Consider the following 14,565-nt stretch of genomic DNA (forward strand, 5'->3'; position numbering starts at 1 on the left):
ATGCCTTACTGAAATCTAGGTAAATTAGATCCACTGCATTTCCTTTATCTAAAAAATGTTATCTTTTCAAAAAAGGAGATTAGGTTGGTTTGGCACGATCTACCTTTTGTAAAACCATGTTGTATTTTGTCCCATTTACCATTGACTTCAATGTCCTTAATTTCTCCTTCAAAATTTTTTCCAGGACCTTGCATACTACAGATGTCAAACTAACTGGCCTGTAGTTACCCGGATCACTTTTTTTTCCTTTCTTAAAAATAGGAACTATATTAGCAATTCTCCAATCATTCGGTACTATTCCTGAGTTTACAGATTCATTAAAAATTCTTGCTAATGGGCTTGCAATTTCAGGTGTCAATTCCTTTAATATTCTTGGATGAAGATTATCTGGGCCCCCCGATTTAGTCCCATTAAGCTGTTTCAGTTTCGCTTCTACCTCAGATATGGTAATATCTACCTCTATATCCTCCTTCCCATTTGTCATGCTACCATTATCCCTAAGATCCTCTTTAGCCTTATTAAAGACTGAGGCAAAGTATTTGTTTAGATATTGGGCCATGCCTAGATTATCTTTAACCTCCACTCCATCCTCAGTGTTAAGCGGCCCCACTTCTTTCTTAGTTTTCTTCTTATTTATATGGCTATAGAACCTTTTACTATTGGTTTTAATTCCCTTTGCAAGGTCCAACTCGACTTGACTTTTAGCCTGTCTCACTCTATCCCTACATGTTCTGACCTCAATTAGGTAGCTTTCCTTGCTGATCCCTCCCATCTTCCACTCCCTGTATGCTTTCTGCTTCTTCTTAATCACCTCTCTAAGATGCTTGCTCATCCAGCTTGGGCTACAACTCCTGCCTATGAATTTTTTCCCCTTTCTAGGGATACAGGCTTCCGATAGCTTCTGCAGCTTTGATTTAAAGTAATCCCAGGCCTCCTCTACCTTTAGATCCATAAGTTCTTCAGTCCAATCCACTTCCCTAACTAATTTCCTTAATTTTTGAAAGTCAGCCCTTTTGAAATCAAAAACTCTAGTTGCAGATTTATTTTTGTTAATCCTTCCATTTAGTTTGAACTGAATTAGTTCATGATCACTTGAGCCAAGATTGTCCCCTACAACCATTTCTTCTATGAGGTCCTCGCTACGCACCAAAATTAAATCTAAAATGGCATCCCCTCTAGTCGGTTCAGCAACTACTTGATGAGGGAATCCATCAGCTATCGCATCTAGGAAAATGTGAGACCTATTATTATTACTAGCGCTGGTCCTCTGGTCTATATCTGGGAAGTTAAAGTCTCCCATGATCACGCAGTTTGCATTTACTTTATTAAAAACATTAAAAAGGGCTCTATCCATATCCAAGTTAGATCCCGGAGGTCTATAGCACACCCCAAGCACTATCGTAGGAGAGGCTTTACTAGTTTTCTTCCCCAGTGTAATTTTTGCCCAGACGGACTCTGTCTTATCCATTGCATCGCTTCTTATTTCTTTACATTCTACCTCATCATTGATATACAATGCTACTCCACCACCTTTATCTTTGTTTCTGTCTTTCCTAAACAGCACATACCCTTCAATACCTGTAGTCCAGTCATGACTACTATTCCACCATGTTTCTGTTATCCCTATAATATCTGGTTTCACTTCCTGCACCAGTAGCTCTAGTTCCTCCATTTTGTTACCTAGGCTCCTCGCATTGGTGTATAAACATCTTAATTTTTGCTGTTTGGCCTTGCTCACATTTTGTACCCTATTAGGCACAGTCATTCTACAGCCAGTATAACCTATTAGACTAGTATCCACACCGCCCTCGCTCCTTATTCTCCTACCCACGGCTGTATCCTTTCTTACTTCGTCTTCTTCCCTCTCAATGCTAAAATCTGGCGTGGAGATTACCTGGACATCTCCCAACCATCTACTCCAAATTTTCCACTGAATGCATCCGATGAAGTGAGCTGTAGCTCACAAAAGCTTATGCTCAAATAAATTTGTTAGTCTCTAAGGTGCCACAAGTCCTCCTTTTCTTTTTGCCTATGTTAATTTGTGTAACTAATTTCTGGGGGTGTTTAAGCAAAAGGTTACTTCAAAAGCCTATTGTTTACTAACCTGGTCTGCATGGTCAAGTGGATGCTAGAACACTGTATAAAAAGACCCTTTGGTCCTGATTCTGTTATCTCAGATCTGCTTAAGCTTCATCAGGGGAAGTTTTGAGTCCCAGTTATGCTGGTACATCCTGAGTATGATATTTGGACATTAGACTATAATCTATTAACTGAATTCTTAAGGAACTCTTTGCAACTACAAAGTTCACCGTCTCTGCTAGGAATCTGAACCTCAATGGATTGAACTCATGTCTGTATGTATATTGATCTTTTAACCATACTCTCTTTTGTTTTTTAATATATTTTAGTTTAGTTAATAAGAATTGGCTGTAGTGTGTATTTGGGTAAAATCTGGAATATTCAGTAACCTGGGAAGTAATGCGTCCAATACTTTGGGATTGGTAGAACCTTTTCTTTTATATGATGAAATAAGATTTTCAGAAATCATCATATTTGACTTAGGTACCTGGATGGAGGCCTGAGGCTGGATCACTTTCAGGGAACTGTGTTGTTTGGACTTCTGAGTAACCAGCAAGGTAATAAAGAAACTGTTTTATGCTGGCTTGATAAATCCAAGTATTGAAATATTCACCAGCTTTTTGGGGTTTGTCTAACCAATTCTTTGCAGTTCACCCTAATTGAGTGACCGGGTAGAATTAGTGGGGGAAGCAAAAGTGGATGGGAATCTGGGAGGTAGTGACCATGAGTTGGTTGAGTTCAGGATCCTGACGCAGGGAAGAAAGGTAAGCAGCAGGATACGGACCCTGGACTTCAGGAAAGCAGACTTTGACTCCCTCAGGGAACAGATGGCCAGGATCCCCTGGGGGACTAACATGAAAGGGAAGGGAGTCCAGGAGAGCTGGCTGTATTTCAAGGAATCCCTGTTGAAGTTACAGGGACAAACCATCCCGATGAGTCAAAAGAATAGTAAATATGGCAAGCGACCAGCTTGGCTTAATGGTGAAATCTTAGCGGATCTTAAACATAAAAAAGAAGCTTACAAGAAGTGGAAGGTTGGACATATGACCAGGGAAGAGTATAAAAATATTGCTCGGGCATGTAGGAAAGATATCAGGAGGGCCAAATCGCACCTGGAGCTGCAGCTAGCAAGAGATGTCAAGAGTAACAAGAAGGGTTTCTTCAGGTATGTTGGCAACAAGAAGAAAGCCAAGGAAAGTGTGGGCCCCTTACTGAATGAGGGAGGCAAGCTAGTGACAGAGGATGTGGAAAAAGCTAATGTACTCAATGCTTTTTTTTGCCTCTGTTTTCACTAACAAGGTCAGCTCCCAGACTGCTGTGCTGGGCATCACAAAATGGGGAAGAGATGGCCAGCCCTCTGTAGAGATAGAGGTGGTTAGGGACTATTTAGAAAAGCTGGACGTGCACAAGTCCATGGGGCCGGACGAATTGCATCCGAGAGTGCTGAAGGAATTGGCGGCTGTGATTGCAGAGCCCTTGGCCATTATCTTTGAAAACTCGTGGCGAACGGGGGAAGTCCCGGATGACTGGAAAAAGGCTAATGTAGTGCCCATCTTTAAAAAAGGGAAGAAGGAGGATCCTGGGAACTACAGGCCAGTCAGCCTCACCTCAGTCCCTGGAAAAATCATGGAGCAGGTCCTCAAAGAATCAATCCTGAAGCACTTAGAGGAGAGGAAAGTGATCAGGAACAGTCAGCATGGATTCACCAAGGGAAGGTCATGCCTGACTAATCTAATCGCCTTTTATGATGAGATTACTGGTTCTGTGGATGAAGGGAAAGCAGTGGATGTATTGTTTCTTGACTTTAGCAAAGCTTTTGACACGGTCTCCCACAGCATTCTTGTCAGCAAGTTAAGGAAGTATGGGCTGGATGAATGCACTATAAGGTGAGTAGAAAGCTGACTAGATTGTCGGGCTCAACGGGTAGTGATCAATGGCTCCATGTCTAGTTGGCAGCCGGTGTCAAGTGGAGTGCCCCAGGGGTCGGTCCTGGGGCCCGTTTTGTTCAATATCTTCATAAATGATCTGGAGGATGGTGTGGATTGCACTCTCAGCAAATTTGCGGATGATACTAAACTGGGAGGAGTGGTAGATACGCTGGAGGGGAGGGATAGGATACAGAAGGACCTAGACAAATTGGAGGATTGGGCCAAAAGAAATCTAATGAGGTTCAATAAGGATAAGTGCAGGGTCCTGCACTTAGGATGGAAGAATCCAATGCACCGCTACAGACTAGGGACCGAATGGCTCGGCAGCAGTTCTGCGGAAAAGGACCTAGGGGTGACAGTGGACGAGAAGCTGGATATGAGTCAGCAGTGTGCCCTTGTTGCCAAGAAGGCCAATGGCATTTTGGGATGTATAAGTAGGGGCATAGCGAGCAGATCGAGGGACGTGATCGTTCCCCTCTATTCGACACTGGTGAGGCCTCATCTGGAGTACTGTGTCCAGTTTTGGGCCCCACACTACAAGAAGGATGTGGATAAATTGGAAAGAGTACAGCAAAGGGCAACAAAAATGATTAGGGGTCTAGAGCACATGACTTATGAGGAGAGGCTGAGGGAGCTGGGATTGTTTAGTCTGCAGAAGAGAAGAATGAGGGGGGATTTGATAGCTGCTTTCAACTACCTGAAAGGGGGTTTCAAAGAGGATGGCTCTAGACTGTTCTCAATGGTAGCAGATGACAGAACCAGGAGTAATGGTCTCAAGTTGCAATGGGGGAGGTTTAGATTGGATATTAGGAAAAACTTTTTCACTAAGAGGGTGGTGAAACACTGGAATGCGTTACCTAGGGAGGTGGTAGAATCTCCTTCCTTAGAGGTTTTTAAGGTCAGGCTTGACAAAGCCCTGGCTAGGATGATTTAACTGGGACTTGGTCCTGCTTTGAACAGGGGGTTGGACTAGATGACCTTCTGGGGTCCCTTCCAACCCTGATATTCTATGATTCTATTCTATGATTCTATGACCACAGCTGGCCCCCACTGGGACTCTGGTCACAGTAAACAAAGAAAGAGCCACATAGGACTTGCAGGCCATTAAGAAGAGAAAAATAGTCATTTGTTAAATTGAACAACACTACAAAAGGGTTACTGCTGAGCTTTTAAGATAGAGAGTAAAAAAAAAAGTTAAAGCAGTTAATGTTTCTTGACACTATTTGTCTCACAGCTTGTGTTTAAAATAAATGATTTTGTTTAAAAAAAAAAATCACTAAGCTCAGAAATACAAGATACATGAGAGTGAAACATCACACTGACCTTCCATCTGCTCTCATAATATCAATGTTTAAAACAAACAGGCACAAACACTCCCAGACTTTAACCTACTGAAAAAGGTTTGTTGGTTCAGAAGAAGTATAAATATTAGTTAACTTTCAACTGAGATCAGCTCCTCAAAACTGCAAAATTCTCTCAGTTACTGGGTGCTGTTGCTAACAGATTAAGATGAATTTATCTAAAACAGTTTCAGATATATATATAAAATAATGAATGGTATAGATGAGGTACATCGGATGTTTCTACTTACCCTCTTTCAGAGTAGCAGCCGTGTTAGTCTGTATTCGCAAAAAGAAAAGGAGTACTTGTGGCACCTTAGAGACTAACAAATTTATTAGAGCATAAGCTTTCGTGAGCTACAGCTCATCAGATGAAGTGAGCTGTAGCTCACGAAAGCTTATGCTCTAATAAATTTGTTAGTCTCTAAGGTGCCACAAGTACTCCTTTTCTTTTTACTTACCCTCTTGTAATAGAAGAACAAGGGGACATTCAATTAAATGGAAAGGCAACAAATTTAAAACAAAAACCCTTTTAACACATCATATAATTAACCTGCAGATCTCTCTGCCTCAATAAATCAGTGTTGCCAAGATTTTAGGATTCAAAAAGGGATTAGACATGTGTACGGATACTGAGAACATGGATAGCTATGTTACCTAGAATGAACCACTTTTCATCAATATCTAAGGAATGGTGTACAACTTTTAAAAGCATCTATTCATGAGCAGAAGAGAGAGACTTACGTATTCTTGATTGATTTGGGGTTTTGTTAGAAATCTGCTTGGGCCTGGATTAGAGGTTAGCGCTAATGTCACCCCATAAGATACAGGGCGAACCTTAAGATTTAACTCACAAGTTTGTTCCATACACGGAGAGGCCACAGCTTGTCATCAAGACACTGAAACACTTAGACCCACTTACATCACCAAACAAGGCTGCAAATTAAGCAGGTTCTCTCCATCTACTCTGCCCACAAGACCAGCCTCACACCCCATTCGTTTTTCTGCTCTCGCTTTCAACTTTGTTCATTCCATGCTGCCCCACAGGCATAGAATGCCTTCCAAAAACCTGTTTCCCAAGCCACCTCCTTTCTGCTTGCTTAAATTATCATGGCATGTATTTACTTGCAGGTGTCATGATAAAGTTAGTTCTTAAGAGAGACTAATGGACTCATCAGGATGTGTACTTGCCTGAGTAACTGCACGATCTTATTACTCTAACCCTTGTCTACCTCTCTTCTTCCCCAGTCCCCTTTTCTGTCTATGATCACTTGTCTGAATTTAGGCCCCAATCCAGCTGTTGGATCTCCGTAGCAGACCCTTGCACATATGCAGAGCCTCACTGAAGCCAACTACTTTCAGAGATCCAGTTGCGAAACTGAAGCCTGGTAATACAACATATTTGAGCCAGGGATCATGTCATGAGATGATGAGAGACTGCTGAATTGGAATTAATTTGCAAACTGGATACAATTAATTTAGGCTTGAATAAAGACTGGGAGTGGATGGGTCATTACACAAAGTAAAACTATTTCCCCATGTTTATTCCCCCTTCCCCCTCCACACACACAGAGTTCCTCACGTGTTCTTGTCAACTGCTGGAAATGGCCCACCTTGATTATCACTACAAAAGGCTTTTCCCCCCCACTCTCCTGCTGATAATAGCTCCCCTTACCTGATCACTCTTGTTACAGTGTGTATGGTAACATCCATTGTTTCATGTTCTCTGTGTATATAAATCTTCCCACTGTATTTTCCACTGAATGCATCCAATGAAGTGAGCTGTAGCTCACGAAAGCTTATGCTCAAATAAATTTGTTAGTCTCTAAGGTGCCACAAGTACTCCTTTTCTTTTTGCCGATACAGACTAACATGGCTGCTACTCTGAAAGATATCATGACTGTTTCTGTTAAACACATATCATACATTTTGGTGCTCAAAATTAAGAAAGCAATAACATGCTCACAGTATTTTAATTTATAGCCCCCACACACACTACTGAAAAACATAATAAAAAATATTTTGCCAGTCCAGCTACACTACTAGTGTAGACTGGACATAACTTCACATACACTTTTTTTTTAAAGGGATGTTTCAACAGAGTAGGTGGGAACTTACATAACAAACAAGGTACATCAAATTTCAACATGAGTGAAATACACTTGTACATCTAATAACATTCCAAGGATATGCTTTTTAACCTAAGGCTCACGTAAAGACTAGTCAGTGTATTGTGTATGACTGAATTAGACATTTACTGTAGTATTACTGCACCCCCTTCATGGGTAAATTAGACTTCCCATTTATAAGACAGGCCAGACATTTTCTATTACATTTTTTTCATATTTTGCAATTTAGAAAATGTATCCACCCTCTGAGCACAGATGCAGAAAGCTGCCTGGGTGTCCTTTTAAGCAAAAAATTCCTCTACTGTTGAAAAAGTTTGTCTTTGTTTAATCAGAATGGGATGGTTGGTAGCATTCAGGAACCAGAGTGTCCTGACTCGAGTATCTGTTCTTCTCATTGCTCATTTGAGTCACCTTTTACCTATGGAAAAGCTGCATTTAGGCCAATTTCAGCCCAATAATTTACTAACTTCCGGTTACTGGGCCAAGTTCTGCCCTTGGCCATATCTACACAATCCCACTGAAGACTATGGGAGAGCTGATAAAAGTTACATCAGTGCTCAGGAAAGCTGTAGAGGAAGTTGAGGGGTTTTGACTGTGCGTTTAATTAAAATTTGTGTTTTGCTACATGTAATGCACCTTTGATCTCATTTTCAGATGGACCAAACACCCACAACTTCCACTGACTGCAGAGGGACCTGTGGGTGCTCAACACCTCTTTAGGTCTATTAGGCACAGAACAGTCTAAACAAACATAAAGGAAGTATACAGATTCATCAGCATTTAACAGAACTGCAGATCACATGCTGATATTTTGCCTCAGCCAATAAAAGAAATAAAAATAAAAGGGATGAGTGTGTGTATGGGTGGAAGCAGGAGCAAGGCCTTTGTCTTTTCTGTGGAAGCAGGTATCCTAGATGGATTGTACCGCACCCTGCCATACATGAAGAGTCTGTCTTTCCTCACACTTTGATAACACCGTTATATGTAGTATAACTGTAGCCAGGTCAGTCCCAGGATATTAGAGAGGCAAAGTGGGTGAGGTAATATCTTGTATTGGACCAGTTTCTGTTGTTTAGAGAAACAAGCTTTTGACCCACACAGAGCTCTTCTTCAGATCTGGAAAAGGAACTCCCAGCATCACGGTGAAAGGCAAGGTGGAACAGATTGTTTAGCACATAGATAGCACAAATGCACCATGAAACTAACAACATACCTCAATGATATTTTCAACCTCGGTCAGGCAACCTAAAATCCCTTATAGATTTCCACTACAACTTCAACAACCATGATACATCCTTTAAACCAATGGTTCTCAACCAGGGGTCCGAGACCCCCTGGGGAGCCGTGAGCAGGTTTCAGGGGGGCCGCCAACTAGGGCCAGCATTAGACTCGCTGGGGACTATGATAGAAAGCCAAAGCCCCACTGCATGGGGTTGAAGCCTGAGTCCTGAGACCTGCCACTTGGGACCGAAGCCTGAGAAATATAGTTTTGCGGGGGCCCTGTGGCACAAGGCCCCAGGCAATTGCCCTGCTTGCTATACCCTAACACCAGCCCTGGCTTTTATATGCAGAAAACCAGTTATTGTGACACAGGTGGGCCATGGAGTTTTTATAGCATGTTGAGGAGGCCTCAGAAAGAAAAAGGTTGAGACTCTCTGCTTTAAACTCTCTCTGGAACAATCCCACATTAGCATCAGCTTCCTGGACACCACAGTCAGCTTCAACCATGGAACCCTGCAGACAACCATATGCAAGAAACACATGGATCACCACACCTACCTTCATAGAGCCAATAACCACCCCAAACACTCTAAGAAATCTGTTATCTATAGGCAGGCACTCAGATAGCCCAGAATCCAGGATATACACCTTAACACATTTAAAACCGTCTTCACCAAACAAGGATATTCCACCAGAGAAGTAAATTGCATTTTGCAATGGGCCACCCAAATACCCTGAACAAATCTGCTTCAATACAGAAATAAAACCCCCTCTGACCCCACGCCCCTTGTTATCACCTACATACTGGAACCCAGGGTATCATCAAACAACTACTGCCCATATTCAATAGGGACCCCATCCTGAAAGAAATCTTTCCTGAAGCCCCTCTTCTGGCCTTCAAACAATCCCCAGCCTCTCCAAGCTCATCACCAGAAGCAAGCTCCCCACAGATCAGGACACACCAATTCAAAGCAAACCTGCAGACATATCTCCAGTGCTACAATGATCAACACCCCCTACAACACATCTTTAAAGATCAATGGATCCTACACATGCCAATCACAACATGTGGTATACCTCATCCAGTGCACTCAATTCCCCAATAACTATGTGGGTGAAACCAGACAATCACTACATTCTCAAATGAACTCACACAGGAAAATGATAAAAGACAAAAGCACCCCATTACCTGTGGGTGAACACTTTTCACAAAATGATCGATATTTGACTATCAGTCCTCACCCTTAACGGAAACCAAACACAAGAGCCAGGGAGCTTAAATTCATTACTTTGCTAAACAACAAAAATCATGAACTGAACACAGACACTGGATTTATGTCTTATTTTACAAGATTTTTTTTTTTTGGTCTGATGACTGCAGAGGTGTTAACAGGCCTCTCTACCTTGAATGGTCCGTTACAGTATGTTCTAATTACTCATGTTAACAATATATTCCACTGTGCATTTTGCTGTGCCACTTTGAGTTCCTTTCCCAGACCTAAAGATGAGCTCTGTGTGGCTCAAAAGCTGGTCTCCCTCACCAACAGAAATTGGTCCAATAAAATATATTCCCTCACCCACCTTCTCTCTCTAACACTGTTACAGTTTTTCATGAAAATAGAGTCTTGTTGACTTGAGTTACATAGGGACCAGTCTCCAAAAGCATCCAGCAACTACACCTATTGGCCCTTTATGTGCCCCCTTTTCCACAATCACACCTATACTGTAAACAACTAGAACAAAAATTGTTCTCGCAGCACAGGAAGAGCTGAATTCCAGACCTAGCAGGATTTTTGCAGTTTGAGAGCACAATAATATCACAAATGAAGTCTTCAAGACATCAGGGGCATGTAGTGCTGTTTCCAAGTGTTTTTATAACAGGTAGTCAACAGGCGGACTGCAGGCCAAACCCAGACCACCAGACACAGTTGAATGGACCCCAAAATTGGTTTATTTACTCATTTTTTTTATTATTTTTTCTGGAGTCTGGACTTTGACAAAAAGATAATTGACTATCCAATTTTATAATATAGACAAGATCTAGTGCCCAACACATTGCCCTTCCATAACCAGGCGTTTCTCCAGCAGTGAGCTGCCAACAAGGGCATCTCCTCCGTGCACATCCACTCAGCAGTGTTGCCAACTCTCAGGATTTTGTCATGAGTCTCATGATAATTATTGTTTTCCTTAAAGCCCCAGCTCCTGGAATCAAGTGGATATGCGATTATTTCAGCCTTCATTCTTAGAGAAAAAGTAAAGCGTCTAACCCCTTGTGACTGTGGAGAAACCTTCAAAATGTGAACCCAGGGCACCCTAAAGCTCAAAACGCAGAAGGCAAATAAAAACACCATATCTACTGTTTTTACATAAAAACATGAGGTTAAAGTCAATCTCATGGTTTTTGGTGAGAATGACTCATGAATTTTGAAGATTTGGAGTTGACGGTACAGGCTCTGTATCCCCAGCCCCCCACCAGCCTGCCCCCTACCCCCCTTAGTCTCCTCACCACCCTCGCCACTAGCCTGCCCCAGCCAGCCCCCCCAACCAGCCTCACCACTAGCCTGCCCTCCCGCACCAGTCCCCACCCCCCCGGCCAACCTGCCCCTCACCCTATTCAGCCCGCACCGCTTCTCCACTAACCTTCCCCCCACCCTGCTCAGAGCCCCCCACCAGCCTGCCCCACCCAGCCTGCCCCCCGCACCGCCCCCACCAGCCTGCCCCTCACAACCTCACCAACCTGCCCCCCACCCTCCTCAGAGCCCACCCCACCAGCCTGCCCCACCCAGCCTGCCCCCCGCACCGCCCCCACCAGCCTGCCCCTCACAACCTCACCAACCTGCCCCCCACCCTCCTCAGAGCCCCCCCACCAGCCTGCCCCACCCAGCCTGCCCCCCGCACCGCCCCACCAGCCTGCCCCTCACAACCTCACCAACCTGCCCCCCACCCTCCTCAGAGCCCCCCCCACCAGCCTGCCCCACCCAGCCTGCCCCCCGCACCGCCCCCACCAGCCTGCCCCTCACAACCTCACCAACCTGCCCCCACCCTCCTCAGAGCCCCCCCCACCAGCCTGCCCCACCCAGCCTGCCCCCCGCACCGCCCCACCAGCCTGCCCCTCACAACCTCACCAACCTGCCCCCCACCCTCCTCAGAGCCCCCCCACCAGCCTGCCCCACCCAGCCTGCCCCCCGCACCGCCCCACCAGCCTGCCCCTCACAACCTCACCAACCTGCCCCCCGCCCGCCTCAGCCTGCCCCGTCCAGCCCCGCTCCCAGCCGCCTCCTCAGCCTGCCCCCCGCGCTGGCGGCTGAAGGGCTCTTACCTTCCCCACCGCGGGCCCTGTCACAGCCCCCAGGAGGCGGCCCCACAACAACAAACCCGCCCGCCCGCGACGGCGGCTAGAGAGGCCACCCCCACCCCGGAGCACGCCGGGAACGGGGGGAGAGCAGGGGGGCCTCCTCTGGAGGCTCGGCTCTTAAAGGGGCCGGGGCCTGGAGGGGCTCTGCCAAGAAGCGCTCCCGGCCCAAGGGCTTCCCGCTCAGCCCGCCCCCGGCCCGCGCGGGACTTTCCCGCCCGCCCGCGGACCCCCCGAGCCCCCGGGCCGGATCGCTTCGGGCAGCTCCCTCAGCAACGGGAGGACGATGCTGGGTGCACCGGGCCGGGGGCAGCCCTCGCCCAGCCCCCTCTGTCTCGGCCCCGTCCGCAGCTGCTCCCGGCGTGCAGACCCTGAGCCAGAACCTCCTGGGATTTAGGCGCCCAACTCCCCCAAGCCCGTGCCCCCGGGGCCGCGCCTCGGCGCCCAACTCCCCCAAAGCCGGTGCCCCGGGGCCGCGCCTCGGCGCCCAACTCCCCCAAAGCCGGTGCCCCGGGGCCGCGCCTCGGCGCCCAACTCCCCCAAAGCCGGTGCCCCGGGGCCGCGCCTCGGCGCCCAACTCCCCCAAAGCCGGTGCCCCGGGGCCGCGCCTCGGCGCCCAACCCCCCCAAGCCCGTGCCCCCGGGGCCGCGCCTCGGCGCCCAACTCCCCCAAGCCCGTGCCCCCGGGGCCGCGCCTCGGCGCCCAACTCCCCCAAAGCCGGTGCCCCGGGGCCGCGCCTCGGCGCCCAACTCCCCCAAGCCCGTGCCCCCGGGGCCGCGCCTCGGCGCCCAACTCCCCCAAGCCCGTGCCCCCGGGGCCGCGCCTCGGCGCCCAACTCCCCCAAAGCCGGTGCCCCGGGGCCGCGCCTCAGCGCCCAACTCCCCCAAGCCCGTGCCCCCGGGGCCGCGCCTCGGCGCCCAACTCCCCCACCGCCCGTGCCCCCGGGGCCGCGCCTCGGCGCCCAACTCCCCCAAGCCCGTGCCCCCGGGGCCGCGCCTCGGCGCCCAACTCCCCCAAAGCCGGTGCCCCGGGGCCGCGCCTCGGCGCCCAACTCCCCCAAGCCCGTGCCCCCGGGGCCGCGCCTCGGCGCCCAACTCCCCCAAGCCCGTGCCCCCGGGGCCGCGCCTCGGCGCCCAACTCCCCCAAAGCCGGTGTCCCGGGGCCGCGCCTCGGCGCCCAACTCCCCCAAAGCCGGTGCCCCGGGGCCGCGCCTCGGCGCCCAACTCCCCCAAAGCCGGTGCCCCCGGGGCCGCGCCTCGGCGCCCAACTCCCCCAAGCCCGTGCCCCCGGGGCCGCGCCTCGGCGCCCAACTCCCCGAAAGCCCGTGCCCCGGGGCCGCGCCTCGGCGCCCAACTCCCCCAAAGCCGGTGCCCCGGGGCCGCGCCTCGGCGCCCAACTCCCCCAAGCCCGTGCCCCCGGGGCCACGCCTCGGCGCCCAACTCCCCCAAGCCCGTGCCCCCGGGGCCGCGCCTCGGCGCCCAACTCCCCCACCGCCCGTGCCCCCGGGGCCGCGCCTCGGCGCCCAACTCCCCCACCGCCCGTGCCCCCGGGGCCGCGCCTCGGCGCCCAACTCCCCCACCGCCCGTGCCCCCGGGGCCGCGCCTCGGCGCCCAACTCCCCCAAGCCCGTGCCCCCGGGGCCGCGCCTCGGCGCCCAACTCCCCCAAGCCCGTGCCCCCGGGGCCGCGCCCCGGCGCCCAAATCCCCCACTGCCCGTTCCCCTGCGTCTCCCCCTGACAAAGCCCCTGAGCGCAGGGAGCCGCTCTCCCAAGGACAGCACATTACCACTCAGCCCTCATCAAGTCCAGGGGTCCCCTCACTGTCCTACAATACCGTTCAAAAGGGGAGAACCCTGTACATACCTAGGGCCCTTCCCTATAAATGCACAGCAGGCAGGGTAAGCATTGGTCCCCGTCCTGGGGATGCTGATCCATAAAAGTCATCAGTGTCATTTTCAGGGTCCCATTAAATCTAGCCATCAGCTCATTGGACTGAGGGTGATGGAGTCAGGTGCCTAAATACCCGTGAGGGCTGGAGCCAGACTTCTTAAGGGGTGACTTTTTCCATGTTTGGTCTCAGCCCGGAGGTGAATTATTCAGGGAAGTTTTCAGCAAAATCGGTTCAATTATTATTTGAGTTACATATTCCTGAACGCTTCAGCATAGTGGTGTGCTCCATCAAGACATTCTGGGCATGGATAAATCAATCCTTGAAGGTAGAATCGTCACATGCGACTTGGTCCCTAGATCAAAATGAGATCTGAGGAATCAGCATGATTTGAATGAAAGTGACTCTAGTTTTTAAAAATGTGTGTATTTAAGAAGGTAAATTTCATACACACCAGCTACAATTTTGCATTCAGGACTATTGGGGGGGGGTGTCAGTCTAAAATTCTAGCAATTCTCATCCTTAAATGATATGATTAGTTTACTGTATTACTTTACCACATAGGAGGCCTAGTTGTGGATCGGGACCCCATTGTGCGAGGTGCTGTGCAGATAGCTTTAGGAGAGAAAG

The 14,565-nt window shown here is 48.7% G+C and overlaps 2 protein-coding genes across 11 annotated transcripts in view; one reads left to right on the plus strand and one right to left on the minus strand.

Moving 5' to 3' along the window:
* The window catches only part of SEC22C (SEC22 homolog C, vesicle trafficking protein), a 62,024-nt gene extending 49,882 nt beyond the window's left edge, over window positions 1–12,142 (minus strand). For 8 of the 10 annotated variants that reach the window (XR_006279517.1, XR_006279516.1, XR_006279513.1 and 5 more), the window contains exon 1: window positions 12,017–12,136. The gene's annotated coding sequence lies outside the window, so the exon portion shown is untranslated. Of the gene's footprint in view, window positions 1–2,649; window positions 2,658–7,022; window positions 7,045–10,665; window positions 10,900–12,016 lie in introns of those variants that run through there. The other 2 variants (XR_006279514.1, XR_006279515.1) reach the window with 2 other exon arrangements.
* On the plus strand, window positions 11,092–13,785 carry LOC119850696 (basic proline-rich protein-like). Its single transcript, XM_038389119.1, has 2 exons — window positions 11,092–11,101; window positions 12,176–13,785. Exons 1-2 carry the CDS (start codon window positions 11,092–11,094, stop codon window positions 13,783–13,785), a joined length of 1,620 nt encoding a protein of 539 aa, XP_038245047.1.
* Window positions 13,786–14,565: the final 780 nt, after the last annotated feature.

This window comes from Dermochelys coriacea, chromosome 2 (genome assembly GCF_009764565.3).
Source record: "Dermochelys coriacea isolate rDerCor1 chromosome 2, rDerCor1.pri.v4, whole genome shotgun sequence".
Lineage (NCBI taxonomy): Eukaryota > Metazoa > Chordata > Testudines > Dermochelyidae > Dermochelys > Dermochelys coriacea.